Source organism: Salmo salar, chromosome 10, assembly GCF_965601325.2.
Source record: "Salmo salar chromosome 10, fSalSal1, whole genome shotgun sequence".
Taxonomy (NCBI): domain Eukaryota; kingdom Metazoa; phylum Chordata; class Actinopteri; order Salmoniformes; family Salmonidae; genus Salmo; species Salmo salar.
In genome coordinates, this window is record NC_138300.1 from 50,285,756 (window position 1) to 50,300,480 (window position 14,725).

Consider the following 14,725-nt stretch of genomic DNA (forward strand, 5'->3'; position numbering starts at 1 on the left):
GTTTTCAGCTATACTTTTTGTGGCTGTTTATTTACCACCACAGACAGATGCTGGCACTAAAACCGCACTCAGTCAGCTGTACAAGGAAATAAGCAAACAGGAAACCACTCACCCAGAGGAGGCGCTTCTAGTGACCGGAGACTTTAAAGCAGGGAAACTTAAATCAGTTCTACCAAATTTCCATCAACATGTTAAATGTGCAACCAGAGGGAAATAAATTCTAGATCACCTGTACTCCACACACAGAGACGCGTACAAAGCTCTCCCTCGCCCTCCATTTGGTAAATCCGACCACAATTCTATCCTCCTGATTCCTGCTTACAAGCACAAATTAAAGCAGGAAGCACCAGTGACTCGGTCTATAAAAAAAGTTGTCAGATGAAGCAGATGCTAAACTACAGGACTGTTTTGCTATCACAGACTGGAACATGTTCCGGGATTCTTCCGATGGCATTGAGGAGTACACCACATCAGTCACTGGCTTTATCAATAAGTGCATTGAGGACGTCGTCCCCACAGTGACTGTACGTACATACCCCAACCAGAACCATGGATTACAGGCAACATTCGCACTGAGCTAAAGGGTAGAGCTGCCGCTTTCAAGGTGCGGGACTCTAACCCGGAAACTTACAAGAAATCCTGCTATGCCCTGCGACGAACCATCAAACAGGTAAAGCGTCAATACAGGGCTAAGATTGATTCATGCTACACTGGCTCCGATGCTCGTCTTATGTGGCAGGGCTTGCAAACTATTACAGACTACAAAGGGAAGCACAGCCGCGAGCTGCCAAGTGACACGAGCCTACCAGACGAGCTAAATCCCTTCTATGCTCGCTTCGAGGCAAGCAACACTGAGGCATGCATGAGAGCATCAGCTGTTCCAGGCGACTGTGTGATCACGCTCTCCGTAGCCAACGTGAGTAAGACCTTTAAACAGGTCAACATACACAAGGCTGCAGGGCCAGACGGATTACCAGGACGTGTGCTCCGGGCATGTGCTGACCAACTGGCAGGTTTCTTCACTGACATTTTCAACATGTCCCTGATTAAGTCTGTAATACCAACATGTTTCAAGCAGACCACCATAGTCCCTGTGCCCAAGAACACAAAGGCAACCTGCCTAAATGACTACATACCCGTAGCACTCACGTCTGTAGCCATGAAGTGCTTTGAAAGGTTGGTCATGGCTCACATCAACACCATTATCCCAGAAACCGTAGGCCCACTCCAATTTGCATACCGCCCAAACAGATCCACAGATGATGCAATCTCTATTGCACTCCACACTGCCCTTTCCCACCTGGACAAAAAGAACACCTATGTGAGAATGCTACTCATTGACTACAGCTCAGCGTTCAACACCATAGTACCCTCAAAGCTCATCACTAAGCTAAGGATCCTGGGACTAAACACCTCCTTCTGCAACTGGATCCTGGACTTCCTGACGGGCTGTCCCCAGGTGGTGAGAGTAGGTAGCAACACATCTGCCACGCTGATCGTCAACACTGGAGCTCCCCAGGGGTGCGTGCTCAGTCCTCTCCTGTACTCCCTGTTCACCCACGACTGCATGGCCAGGCACGACTCCAACACCATCATTAAGTTTGCAGACGACACAACAGTGGCCTGATCACTGACAACCATGAGACAGCCTATAGGGAGGAGGTCAGAGACCTGGCCGGGTGGTGCCAGAATAACAACCTATCCCTCAACGTAACCAAGAATAAGGAGATGATTGTGGACTACAGGAAAAGGAGGACCGAGCACGCCCCCATTCTCATCGACGGGGCTGTAGTGGAGCAGGTTGAGAGGTTCAAGTTCCTTGGTGTCCACATCAACAACAAACTAGAATGGTCCAAACACACCAAGACAGTTGTGAAGAGGGCACGACAAAGCCTATTCCCCCTCAGGAAACTAAAAAGATTTGGCATGGGTCCTGAGATCCTCAAAAGGTTCTACAGCTGCAACATCGAGAGCATCCTGACTGGTTGCATCACTGCCTGGTACGGCAACTGCTCGGCCTTTGACCGCAAGGCACTACAGAGGGTAGTGTGTACGGCCCAGTACATCACCGGGGCTAAGCTGCCTGCCATCCAGGACCTCTACACAGGACCTCAGGCCCTAAATATTGTCAAAGACCCCAGCCACCCCAGTCACAGACTGTTCTCTCAACTAACGCATGGCAAGCGGTACCAGAGTGCCAAGTCTAGGACAAAAAGGCTTCTCAATAGTTTTTACCCCCAAGCCATAAGACTCCTGAACAGGTAATCAAATGGCTACCCGGACTATTTGCATTGTGTGCCCCCCCTCCCCAACCCCTCTTTTTACACTGCTGCGACTCTCTGTTTATCGTATATGCATAGTCACTTTAACTATACATTCATGTACATACTACCTCAATTGGGCCAACCAACCAGTGCTCCCGCACAGTGGCTAATCGGGCTATCTGCATTGTGTCCCACCCACCACCCGCCAACCCCTCTTTTACGCTACTGCTACTCTCTGTTCATCATATATGCATAGTCACTTTTACCATATCTACATGTACGTACTACCTCAATCAGCCTGACTAACCGGTGTCTGTATGTAGCCTCGCTTGTTTTATAGCCTCGCTACTGTATATAGCCTGTCTTTTTACTGTTGTTTTATTTCTTTACCTACCTATTGTTCACCTAATACCTTTTTTGCACTATTGGTTAGAGCCTGTAAGTAAGCATTTCACTGTTGTATTCGGCGCATGTGACAAATAAACTTTGATATGATTTGGATGAGTTATCTGTACAGCTGCTACTGCTGCTATCTTGATTTCCTTGCATTTTGTTCTCCTTTCTCGGCCCGCCAGTCTGCTCCTCCCCCTCTTTTCCCGAGCATAGCAGGCAGTTCTGTTCGGAGCTAGCTAAAAGGCGTCTTTCTTTGATCGGCCCAAATGTTCCTTCTCTCTCTCCACAACTGCCAAAATCTAGATCCCTCTCGGCTTGTTTTATTATACATTATTAAAGAATTTTAAAAGTATTTGTTTGTACAGTGCTTTCATAAGGAAGAGAGATGTTATTTGCTGTGAAAATAAACATCAAAGAAATATTGCTGATTATTAGCAATTAAGTTTCCTCAGATCTTTCGGTTGCCAGGATGTATGGTGCAGAGCTGTGTTGACTTTAAAAGCTTAACATTATATAAAACAAATGTAAGAATGTGTAGACGTTGAAACGGAATTGGCCTCAATATTCTGCTGTCGAGAAGTGGAGAATTGCCCTTTGCCCTGTTTCATGAAATATCTGAGTTTAAAAAAAGAAGAAAAAAAGAATATCTAGTATGTATCAGTCAGCACTACCACCAGCTCTTACCTTATCGTCAGAGTAGAACGCCCCCTGGCCTGTAATTTCTGTTGTGAAATTCATTTGTAGGTTTTTGACCCCTTGGCACTTCTGTGGCTCTTTGTTTCAGTCAACCCTCCCAGTAGGTGGCGCTAGTGCAGAGGCCTGGCCAGAATTCTCAGTAGCTATGATTCCATTAACTTCTCCTGTGATTTTGTTGTTGAAGTTTAGACAGTTGGCATGGAAAGTAGATGCAACAATTACCTGCTACGGTGCGTTTCCATTCAACTGTCTTGCGTCAATAAAAACAGCTGGACCTACTGTAATTACGCCACACCTAAAAATATAAATAAATCCGCAAAAATACAGAATGTCGAAAAAAAAACGAAGTGGTTGAAGTGATTCCATTATCCATTTATGCAAATTCCGCATTAATAGCCTACATTTGCCCTCCCACCTATCTGTTTCATGTCTCAGGTAGCCCGCGAAAGCCAGCATGGATAGAATACAAGAATTTGCCATATTTGAATAATTCTCATTTGCCAACATATCTCTACGGTCCGTGCCATGGTGAAACTTGCACTCCTGTAAATCTGAAATAATTGGATGGGGAAACTTGCATCCAGCCAACCAGAAAAGCAAGGCGAAGCCATTCAGGCATTCTTGGAAGTCAGGACAATCGTGGTCCTGAAAATAAAGATACTTTTTTATAGTTTAACATTTTCATGAGACTGAAAAAAAGACAAACACAAGTGAGTTTAGAAGAAGCGCTTCGACTACCGACCAACCAACGCTGACTGTAGAACAGAGTCTTCTCCACAGTTGGAGAAAAAAGGTGCATGCTGATGTCACTCACCCTCTGGGGCTTTTATAACTGTTTTTATAACCGGCGAAGCCGAAGGATGTCCTCACGCCGAACCCCGGCTGGCCATGACACAAGAGCATACCTGAGCCGTAAGGTCTTCCCCCAGAGCTGCAGAACAGCTGACTGCCTGGGGGAGGAGAGGAGGGATGCAGGGATGAAGGAAGGGTAGAGGTGGAGGGAGGGGAACAGGAACATTGTTAATGAGAACATGTTGGCCTTTTGTAACGGAGCCATTCCCAATTAGTGTCAGTGGGGGTTGCCGTGAGACAGGCCTTTATTGGATGGTGTTAGCAGTGGAGTTCCACAGCTAGGATCAGCCCATCCATTCCGTGTGTTGTGTTCAGGCTGGAAATCAGTTTGAAAGAGTTGCAACATGTGGAGCATTCATTTAGAGGTGAAATGTTAGTAGGTTTCCATAAGCATTTTTTATGAGAATGACTTGGCCTCCAATCGGCTCAGTCAGAGTATCATTCTGGACTTTTTCCTCAGTCCTATGCTTTTGCTAGATTTTTTTATCTGAAAATGAACTAGCATATTGTACCAAGTAAACCATGTGAAATGTGGTTCAATTGCCATGTTCTTTGTCTCATGACGACTTGAAAATGATTGCGGTTGACTATTAAAACTCCTCTACCATCCAAGCCTTTGATCTGTCGTCGAGTTATGTTGACCTCACAATAACAGATTTTCATGTTCCAAGTTATTGTAAGTTCCACTTCCTTGTGTTTCATCGACCCTCTAATCATAGTTGGGATAGGCACATGAGAAAGGCCATGTGAGCCATGATAGGCTTGTGAAAGAGGGCATTGACGTTTCTCCAGAGCTGGGGTCTCCTTATCAATTCCAAAGCAACTCCTCGGTGCCTGCATGGCGCGCCTACCCAGACACTGCCCTCCCGGATACTGTGCGTACGTGTGTGAATGGGAAAATATTTAGAGCCGAAAAGGGCCTCATTTCAGCATAGCCCATTTGAAGATACAAAATGGAAATCTCTTCCCTCTCATCACAAACACACACAATGTGGAGGGATGGATCTGGTTTCCTGAGTGTTTACAGGAAGCTCCCTGTCACACCAGTTCAAACTGTGAAATTTGAACTTGGACGTCTGCACAAATATTTGGCCACAGTCAGGATTTCAGACCAAGAAACTATGTCAATTATTCATTCTAATAGGGCTATTAGTCTAAAACACTATGCATCATGTTCTGGCTGTCTGTAATGCTTAATGTATCTTGTTTCTTTGCAGAAATAGGACCGGTAACCATCACAACGGATCCGAAGAAGTTTCAGTTTGAACTGAGGGAGCTGTACGTCCAGGTGGGTTCAGGAGTTTATGACCTCCGGCCTCTGACATTTTAGATTGTGGACCCTTCTATAGATCAGAACATTGATCATATAGATCTTAAAGCCCTCAGTTATACAGAGCTGTTGCCTTTGTGTTTGTCTGAAAGTTGACCATACTGGATGCATAACAACATTCCCGTGAAACCTTGGTTTGTTTTCCTTCCTTATTTTACATAGCCGTCGCAAACACATATCTAAACAGAAATAACATATCTAAACAAAAATAACACATATCTAAACAAACACATATTGTTACGAACCGGCTCATAGCCCGTAACAAAGAGGGAGACAACGCGGAGATAAGGAAATGACAAACATATTTATTAAATAAAGTAAACTATACACAATTAACAATGGTGTGTGTAGTCGGTAGTGTAAGTGAGTGGCTGCGTGCATAGATGGTGATAGTGAGGGGTGTTGAGAGCTGCCAAAACAAACTAACACAAAGAAGCCCCAAAATGCCACAACCAAAACCAACAGTGTGTCTGCGTGGAGAGAGTCTCCTCGATGTATTGGGGGAAGGTGTATTTATCCCCGGGACACACCTGAGCACAGGTGTCCTATTTCGCTGATGACCCTTCCAGCTCCGCCCACCAACATCATATTAAGGAAAACAAGAGCAAAGAGAAATAATTTGGCAGACCGAGTGGGAGGGACGTCACATTATCTAAACAAAAATAACACATATCTAAACAAACACATATCTAAACCAAAAATTATCAACTGAGTCAGAGAGCCAAACAGAGCAACGCGAAATCCAAATTCTCCTGCAATCGCTCAGAGGAAGGGAAGAGAGGGAGGAAGTTGTCTTGCGATTGATTGGTGGTTATCACTTCTCTATATGGTAATCCATTATTTGAACAATGCTGCTAAAGTGCTTCACTGAAACCCAGATTTGTCTCTCAGCAGTATCAGTATCTGAGCAGACCACTGACAGAAGAGTGATTTTTGTCTGGGAGCGAAAGGAGCTCTGAGATGAAACCAGTAGCTATCGTTCAGATACTGCAGCTAGCTGCCCTGCGAGGGGACATCCTTGCCATGTGCTTGTACATCCTTGGCGTGTGCTAGCTTGTGTTTGGCGTGTGAGTGGGTTGTTCTGGGTAACACAGTACCCCCATAGAGATCCATGAGCTTCCTTTTACAGGACTATGCTAGGCTATCCTCACCCCGGTTGTCACCTGTCATCGCTCTGCTGCTCTAGGCTGGGACCAGGTTAAAGAACTGATTCGTTTTAGGACTCTCTCATGTAGTTGTATGTAGATGACGTCTAATCTAATACAGTTAAACTCTGATGTAGTGAACCTCTTATATGGGTCAGCTCCATAGCTGTACATACATTGTTTATATACATCATTGGGTCAGCCCTTTCAATATCCAGTAGGCTAACCTCAGGTTGGTTGTTGAGATCAGCTGGTGCGGTATATAGTACCTTCTGTTCGGTCCCATATTTTGTTACTGTAGAGGGGAATGAGAGTACACATACAGGGGGTGATAGGGTTATTGGTACGGGGGTGGGAGGGTGTGGGGGATTCTTTTCGATTTTTATTTCACCTTTATTTAACCATTGTAGGCTAGTTGAGAACAAGTTCTCATTTGCAACTGCGACCTGGCTTTGACGGAGGGTGGGGGTGTTAGGGAGCGGAGGAGAGGAGGAGAGGAGTTCTCCTCACATTCCGTCCCTCTGGTCTGGAAACAGGGATCAGTCAGTTCCAGATGTTCCTCCTGGCATCCAGTGCTCCCCTCAGACAGACACGTGCCTCCTAGAATGCTCCAGAGGACAGCTCCCCCGACCCCACAGAGAGAGGGGGGAGGGGGGAAGAAAGAGAGCGATAGAGAGTGAGGAATAGAGAGAGAGAGAGAGCGAGGGGGGAGGGGAGGGGAGATGGATAGAGGTGAGTGAGAGAGTGGGGGGGGTGGGTGGAGAGACAGCAACAGAGAATAAGAGGCAAATGTAAGAGACTTTAAGATGCAGAATATAATATATTATTTCAGTTAATGTCAAACCTATCAAACGCTATATATGTACACTAACGTTCAAAAGTTTGGGGTCACTTAGAAATGTCCTTGTTTTTGAAAGAAAAGCAATTTGTTTGTCCATTAAAATAACATAACATTTATCAGAAATACAATGTAGACATTGTTAATGTTGTAAATGACTATTGTAGCTGGAAACTGCAGATTTTTAATGGAATATCTACATAGGCGTACAGAGGCCCATTATCAGCAACCATCACTCCTGTGTTCCAATGGCATGTTGTGTTAGCTAATCCAAGTTTATCATGTTAAAAGGCTAATTGACCATTAGAAAACCCTTTTGCAATTATGTTGCACAGCTGAAAACTGTTGTTCTGATTAAAGAAGCAATAAAACTGGCCTTCTTTAGACTAGTTGAGTATCTGGAGCATCAGCATTTGGGGGTTTGATTACAGTCTCAAACAAAGAACTTTCTTCTGAAACTCGTCAGTCTATTCTTGTTCTGAGAAATGAAGGCTATTCCATGCGAGAAATTGCCAAGAAACTGAAGATCTTGTACAACGCTGTGTACTACTCCCTTCATAGAACAGCGCAAACCGGCTCTTACAGAATAGAAAGAGGAGTGGGAGGCCCCGGTGCACAACTGAGCAAGAGGACAAGTACATTCGATTTTCTAGTTTGAGAAGTCCTCAAATGGCAGCTTCATTAAATAGTACCCGCAAAACACCAGTCTCAACGTCAACAGTGAAGAGCTGACTCTGGGATGCTGGCCTTCAAGGCAGAATTGCAATGAAAAAGCCATATTTCAGACTGGCCAATAAAAAGTAAAGATTAAGATGGGCAAAATAACACAGACACTGGACAGAGGAACTGTGAAGAGTTGACTCTTCACTGTTGACGTTGAGACTGGTGTTTTGCGGGTACAACATTAACAATGTCTAAACCGTATTTCTGATCAATTTGATGTTATTTTAATGGACAAAAAAATAGCTTTTCTTTCAATAACAAGGACATTTCTGACTGACCCCAAACTTTTGAACAGTAGTGTATATGATTATAAACTGGGTGGTTTGAACCCTGATTGTCATGGTATATCATAGGAATTTGTTGTTAACCTTTATTTAACTTGGCAAGTCAGTTAAGAACAAATTCTTATTTTCAATGACAGCCAAGGAACAGTGGGTTAACTGTCTTGTTCAGGGGCAGAACATATTTTTACCTTGTCAGCTCTAGGATTTGGTGTTGCAACCTTTTGTTTACTGGCCCAATTCTCTAACCACTAGGCTACCTGCCGCCCCGCATGACGAACCATTTATTTTTACTGCTCTAATTACTTTGATAACCAGTTTATAATAGCAATGAGGCACCTCGGGGGTTTGTGATATATGGCCTATATACCACAGCTTAGGACTGTATCCAGGCACTCCGCGTTGCGTCGTGCTTAAGAATAGCCCTTAGCCGTGGTATATTGGCCATATACCACACCCCCTCGTGGCTTATTGCTTAATTATATCATTATGAAAAGACCCCTATGGTAATACACTGATTGGCCAAGAGTCCTCATAAATGCTACGTAAAGCTTTTATAAAGCTAGATAATGGCATGCAGCAGTGGCGTGCGGTGAGGCCGGTGGCAGGGTAAGCACAGGGTATTATCAAAGCCAGATTTACTCACAAATAAACCTTGATGAAGCCCAAGTTCACCGTACAACAACCAGAATGACAGGCTATTAACCGAAATGTACCCAAAATCTAAATACCAATGTAGCCAAGATACACAAGCGATAGCCTCTGATGGCAGCATATTTTAAATGTTGACATTTTTTATTTAGCCTTTATTTAACTAGGCAAGTCAGTTAAGAACAAATTCTAATTTACAATGATGGCCTACAACAGGCCAAACCTGGACATTTTTACATTTTAGTCATTTAGCAGACGCTCTTATCCAGAGCGACTTACAGTAGTGAATGCATACATTTCATTTCATAATTTTTTTTTTCTTTCTGTGCTGGCCCCCCATGGGAATAGAACCCACAACCCTGCCATTGCAAACACCATGCTCTACCAACTGAGCTACAGGGAACGCTAATTGGATGACACTGGGCCAATTGTATGCCACCCTATGGGACTCCCAATCATGGCTGGATGTGATTTAATCCTGCAAAATTACATACTGCTCAAATCACCTCAGCCATAGACCGATGTAGCATCCACAGTAACAACTGATATGTGGCACTAAAATACCAATATATAGACACATTTCATCTGAATATGGGGAATGGGGGATGGGGGAAAAATGGGGGATGGTGGAAAAAATGGGGAAACAATAGATACATTTAAATATCGCAATATTATTTTTGGACGATATTATATCGTTATTTGACTCCAATTATTTGTAAGGTAGTGTGAGTAAGACCTTTAAACAGGTCAACATTCACAAGGCCGCTGGGCCAGACGGATTACCAGGACGTGTACTGCGAGCATGTGCTGACCAACTGGCAAGTGTCTTCACTGACATTTTCAACCTCTCCCTGTCCAATTCTGTAAGACCAACATGTTTCAAGCAGACCACCATTGTCCCTGTGCCCAAGAACACTAAGGTAACCTGCCTAAATGACTACCGGCCCGTTGCACTCACGTCTGTAGCCATGAAAAGCTTTGAAAGGTTGGTCATGGCTCACATCAACACCATTATCCCAGAAACCCTGCACCAACAGATCCACAGATGATGCAATCTCTATTGCACTCCACACTGCCCTTTCCCACCTGGACAAAAGGAACAGCTACGTGAGAATGCAATTCATTGACTACAGCTCAGCGTTCAACACCATAGTGCCCTCAAAGCTCATCGCTAAGCTAAGGACTCTGAGACTAAACAGCTCCCTCTGCAACTGGATCCTAGACTTCCTGACGGGTAGGTAACAACACATCTGCCACGCTGATCCTCAACACGGGGTCCCCTCAGGGGTGCGTGCTCAGTCCCCTCCTGTACTCCCTGTTCCCTCATGACTGCATGGCCAGGCACAACTCCAACACCATCATTAAGTTTGCTGCTGACACAACAGTGGTAGGCTTGATCACCGACAATGATGAGACAGCCTATAGGGAGGAGGTCAGAGACCTGACCATGTGGTACAAGGACAACAACCTCTCCCTCAACATAATCAAGACAAAGGAGATGATTGTGGACTACAAGAAAAACAGGACTGAGCACGCCCCCATTCTCATCAACAGGGCTGTAGTGGAGCAGGTTGAGAGCTTCAAGTTCCTTGGCGTCCACATCAACAACAAACTAACATGGTCCAAGCACACCAAGACAATCGTGAAGAGGGCACGACAAAACATATTCCCCCTCAGGAGACTAAAAAGATTTGGCATGGGTCCTCATATCCTCAAAAGATTTTACAGCTGCACCAACATTTAATTTGATTTGATTTGACTGAAAATGCAGTTCAAAACATCAGAACGAAATTCTGGCTTGATAAATTCAATGCATTCAAAGAGATGTTGTCTCTTCTCACGATTCAACAGTAGCCTAACCTGCAAATTGCAAAGGAGAATGCATTTAGGCCTCCCTTTACTTGTAAATGAAGTCCAGTTGTCTGCTGAACCTCTCGGTGACAGCGTTGTAGAAGTCACTGCAGAACCCCATGTCCATTATTTTATTCTGCAGAACAGCAGGCCCACGGCTATTTGAGACACATCCCCAAGGCCTCCTTCAGTTCCATTTTCACACTAACACAAAAAGAATTTCCCATTCTGATTACATCTACAAAGCAAAAGAAAATGTCCAATATGTTGTAAAAGTTTGGGTAAAAAGTATTAAAGGTGCAATATGCAGAAATCACTCCACCATTTCCTTGTTGCTGAAATTCTAATATCAATCAAATGTATTTATAAAGCCCATTTTACATCAGCAAAGGTCACAAAGTGCTATACAGAATCCCAGCCTACAACACAAAACAGCAAGCAATGCAGACATAGAAGCATGGTAATAGTTTTCCTAATTTCAGTTTATGTGACAAAACAATCAGCTAGCAGTGAGGGAGATGGTGGTTGCCTGTCAGCTAGCAGTGAGGGAGATGGTGGTTGCCTGTCAGCTAGCAGTGAGGGAGATGGTGGTTGCCTGTCAGCTAGCAGTGAGGGAGATGGTGGTTGCCTGTCAGCTAGCAGTGAGGGAGATGGTGGTTGCCTGTCAGCTAGCAGTGAGGGAGATGGTGGTTGCCTGTCAGCTAGCAGTGAGGGAGATGGTGGTTGCCTGTCAGCTAGCAGTGAGGGAGATGGTGGTTGCCTGTCAGCTAGCAGTGAGGGAGATGGTGGCTGCCTGTCTTGTCATGTCTTGTGTGTAGAGCTTCTGTATACTGTCTCTGTTTGGTCTTAACTTTCATTGTAGTTGACGCTCCACTCTTCGAACCTTCCAAATGGCGCTCGTTACATTATTCTAACTTGGAAAATTTTTGAGGTGCAATAGTGTCAAATTTTCAGGTTGATTTTGCTAGCTAGCTTTATTCAGTTCAAGGGATGCGAGCGCCAAATTATGTAGACACGCCCAAATGTGCACAGCGTACCCCCGGCAATACCCACACAACATGTTTAAGAAATACGCATACGCAAAATATGATATTGTCTCAATGCAACGAATGAAGCTTCAAGCTAGGCAAGGCAGCGAGGCCTATGCTGACCCTGTCCATTAACAGTGACTGGACACAGGAACGGCCGTGGCATCAACGATTTGAATGTATTTGAATGGCTGGAAAAAGGCATGAATACCCTGGTGCCTTTCCTGAGATTTTGATGCAGTTTCAGCAAATGTAGAGATTTTGAGCGAGAAATCACCAGAATCAAAAACATTAGATAACAATTTTTGTTGTTGTTTTTAAAAAATATAATTTCATAACAGCTTTTCTGCCTACCCTGCTTGCACGTCACCAGGATGCAGTAGGTAGTCATTAACATTTAGCGGAACAAATTACCAATCATCGACAACCTCTCCATGCTATTTATTTTTTAATTTAACCTTTATTTAACTAGGCAAGTCAGTTAAGACCAAATTCTTATTTACAATGACAGCCTATCCCGGCCAAACCTGGAGGACATTGGGCCAATTGTGCGCCGCTCTATGGGACTCCCAATCACGGCCGGATGTGATACAGCCTGGAATCAAACCAGGGACTGTAGTGATGCCTCTTGCACTGAGATACAGTGCCTTAGACCGCTGCGCCACTCGGGAGCTTTATCTACAACACATCAGTCAATTTCAGAGTCCTCTCGTCCCCAGTCCAAATCTGTCTATAGGATTCATAGACATGCTATTAATGTGTTTAAATTATAATCTTGTTAATCTACAGTACGCATTACAGACTCTATGTCATTACTGCATTCATCCTTAATGGTTTCCAATGTGCTTTAAATACAAATAGGTGTGGAATCAAGTGTTCTTGCAAAATTCCCATGTAGTGCTCTGTTTCATAATGCCAAGAATGTTCTAGAACACTGTAATAGTGAACGTACCCAACATGCTGTATAGGTTTGTTTTGGCTCATCCTAATGGTTCTGTCACCAGGGAGGTGGAGACTGCCCAGAAATGAGCATTGGCGCCATCAAGATCGCCCTGGAGATCTCCCTGCCAGGGTCCTTCATTTACGTCTTCACAGATGCCCGATCCAAAGACTACAAGCTGACCCAGGAGGTCCTGCAGCTCATCCAGCAGAAACAGTCTCAGGTACAGCTGTGAACATCTGGAAGAGATTGTTGAAGAAGATTGAATGTGGTTTAAAATGTAAATATTGCATTCCTTTATTTCTGCCGCTGTGTCTACAGTCTGATGCCCTTTGTGTTTTGTGTATGTGTGTGTGTGTAGGTGGTGTTTGTGCTGACAGGGGACTGTGATGACCGGGCTCACATCGGGTACAAGGTCTACGAAGAGATCGCCTCCACCAGCTCTGGACAGGTGTTCCACCTGGACAAGAAACAAGTCAACGAGGTGAGATTCAGCCCGATTGGAACTAGCTTCTTTAGTCAGCCCGAATGGAACTAGTCCGGTCAGTCAACCTGAATGGAACTAGTCTTTTCAGTCAGCTCGAATGGAACTAGTCCTGTCAGTCAGCCGAAATTGAACTATAAATGTCAGTCAGCCCGAATGGAATTAGGAACTAGTCCTGTCAGTCAGCCCGAATGGAACTAGTTCTCTCAGTCAGCCCGAATGGAACAAGTCAGCCAGTCAGCTCGAATGGAACTAGTCCTGTCAGTTAGCCGAATTGAACTATAAACGTCAGTCAGCCCGAATGGAACTAGTCTTTTCAGTCAGCCTGAATGGTACTAGTCTTTTCAGTCAGTCTGAATGGAACTAGTTCTCTCAGTCAGCCCAAATGGAACTAGTTCTCTCAGTCAGCCCGAATCAAACTAATCCAGTCAGTCAGCCTGAATGGAACTAGTTCTGTCAGTCAGCCTGAATGGAACAAGTCAGTCAGTCAGCCTGAATGGAACTAGTCCCGTCAGTCAGCCTTAATGGAAAAACTCAGCCAGACAGCTCGAATGGAACTTGTCCTGTCAGTCAGCCCGAATCAAACTAGTCCAGTCAGTCAGCCTGAATGGAACTAGTCCTGTCAGTCAGCCTGAATAGAACTAGTCCTGTCAATCAGCCTGAATGGAAAGACCTGTCAGTCAGCCTGAATGGAATTAGTCCTGGCAATACACCTGAATGGAAAGACCTGTCAATCAGCCTCAATGGAATTAATCAATTCTACACTTACTGTCCGCCAAACAGCTCTTGGTTCAGTTGTTCATCTCTTTGCTCTTAGTTTAGTTGTGTGCCTCCCTCACTTTCTATGTCTTTCTATGTTCTCACCCTCTATGTCCTCAAATAACATTTGGTAATTTCAGACATAGAATAGTACCTAAAAAAAACATCTAACTCTGCTCCTCTTCGGGGAGGAAGTTATGAGTTACTTTCATCACTTCATTCTTCTCAACTACTGAGCAGACTGTGGTGCTTAGCTGGCTCTGCCTGACAGGAGTCGGGTCTCAGTAGAACACAAACATAGGACTGATCTATGACTTGGTTCCAGACCCAGAACATTTTCAGACCTAGAACATTCTCAGATGCAGAACATTCTCAGACACAGAACATGCAGGCTTGAAATGAAGTGGAGTTACGGATGGTGGAAGGATCACTGGCTTCAGAGTGCCTCAACTTGGCCCGGACATTAGCCTTAGATTCATGTAAATAAAGC

The 14,725-nt window shown here is 44.5% G+C and overlaps 1 protein-coding gene across 2 annotated transcripts in view; it reads left to right on the plus strand.

Annotated features, from left to right (window-relative positions):
• Positions 1-14,725, plus strand: part of hmcn1 (hemicentin 1) — a 236,670-nt gene that overhangs the window by 41,530 nt on the left and 180,415 nt on the right. For both annotated transcript variants that reach the window (XM_045687880.2, XM_045687881.2), the window contains exons 2-4: positions 5,423-5,493; positions 13,057-13,215; positions 13,354-13,476. In XM_045687880.2, coding sequence (XP_045543836.2) covers positions 5,423-5,493; positions 13,057-13,215; positions 13,354-13,476 — 353 coding nt within the window. The remainder of the gene's footprint in view (positions 1-5,422; positions 5,494-13,056; positions 13,216-13,353; positions 13,477-14,725) is intronic.